This window comes from Triticum dicoccoides, unplaced genomic scaffold, assembly GCF_002162155.2.
Source record: "Triticum dicoccoides isolate Atlit2015 ecotype Zavitan unplaced genomic scaffold, WEW_v2.0 scaffold1882, whole genome shotgun sequence".
NCBI classification, from domain to species: domain Eukaryota; kingdom Viridiplantae; phylum Streptophyta; class Magnoliopsida; order Poales; family Poaceae; genus Triticum; species Triticum dicoccoides.
The window spans coordinates 57,924-59,353 of NW_021229096.1; the positions used below are offsets into that span (position 1 = coordinate 57,924).

General features: G+C 38.4%; 1 protein-coding gene across 2 annotated transcripts in view; it reads right to left on the minus strand.

Annotated features, from left to right (window-relative positions):
- Positions 1 to 1,430, minus strand: part of LOC119344818 (F-box/LRR-repeat protein 15-like) — a 32,474-nt gene that overhangs the window by 2,127 nt on the left and 28,917 nt on the right. The window contains exons 12-13 of one of the 2 annotated variants that reach the window (XM_037615151.1): positions 702 to 862; positions 398 to 598 (exon numbers count right to left, since the gene is read on the minus strand). In XM_037615151.1, the coding sequence (XP_037471048.1) occupies positions 398 to 598; positions 702 to 862 (362 nt within the window). The remainder of the gene's footprint in view (positions 1 to 397; positions 599 to 701; positions 863 to 1,430) is intronic. The other variant, XM_037615149.1, reaches the window with a different exon arrangement.

Consider the following 1,430-nt stretch of genomic DNA (forward strand, 5'->3'; position numbering starts at 1 on the left):
CCATGACATATTACATATCTACTCGTCCATGTACCATTATGGTAACAGCATCACATATTAGAAAACCCTAAATGCTGGACCAGTTCACAAGAAGATAGAATAGAAATGAATTGCCATGACTCCTACTAATAAATGTTGCAGAGAATACACTCATCACACCATCTTCCCTATGGAACCACATAGATGGGGAACAATTTCTTGATGTACAATATAACAACATATCGACGAAAGAATGAACATATGGCATATGGTGTGATGTCTTAATATACAAGTATTACAAAGAATGGCGTCAATTGCCGTGTGTATAACATTAGCAAGTCCAGTTCAATAAGGTTTTGCATTTGCCATATGCTGCATGACAACAAAAAAATATTTTAAAAAGAAACCCGAATCAGGTACCTTCAACTGCAGACAACTGTCAAAAACCGGCTTCAAGTTCATCAAAAATGTATATGATAGGTCAAGCAAGGCCAGCTTCTGAAGGCAATGCAGAGAAGACAATCCACGGACGTCAATGGATAAACATGAAGACAATATAAGATGTTCAATAAGAGGACATGCTTCTGCTGTTTGGGACAGCGAATCATCCATAAGCTGTCTGAACACAAAATAGTACAGAAACCATTAATACCAGCAAATAATGTTTAGCAGTTTGCTTTAATTAGAAAATGTTCAGGAGAAATTCAGAAGCACGGTACAACCTGCAGAAAGAGGCATCTAAAGATATCAAGCAAGGACAATTAATTGAAGCCTCAGAAAGGACACCACAGCCCTTCAGCTCCAATATAGACATATTTGGGGCCTCTATGCGTAGAACACTCAACTTTGGACAAATTCCAAGGTTTAGGGATTCAAGACCAACCTAGAAAATAAGTAAGTATCAGAACATAGAGATATATTTATTTAGCTAGGTAATAATTAAAAAGAGAAGTTCGTTTTTCCAATTGTCTACAATGGTTTGCTTCAACATTTATTTCACAAATATATCTTTCCACAAAAATCGAACAGACAAAACCACCCTCTGAAGCATCAGTAACCACCCGCCTATGTAGCGAAATAACAAATCAAACAGCCTCTGCAAGGTTCCTCACAAGGGTAAACAGGCAAATGAAATTATAAGCTCAGCAAAACAACTGTGCACCTAAAGCACCAATACACCAACATGGGGCAGTGTCCAAACAGCCTCTGCAAGCTCCTCACACGGTTAAACTGACAAATAAAATTATAAGTTCAATAATAATAATAACTGCAACTCCGAAGCTCCAATACGGTGACATGGAGGTAGTGTCCTCGTCATGCGCATCCCCAAGTATCCCGCTTTTTGTTGAAAATTATTAAGCAGAATAAGAAATATGGCTGGGATGCACATGGGATACGTTCAGATCAGGCAAGGACCAGTACGAAGCTAATCCTAGGCTAAAAGGTATCCT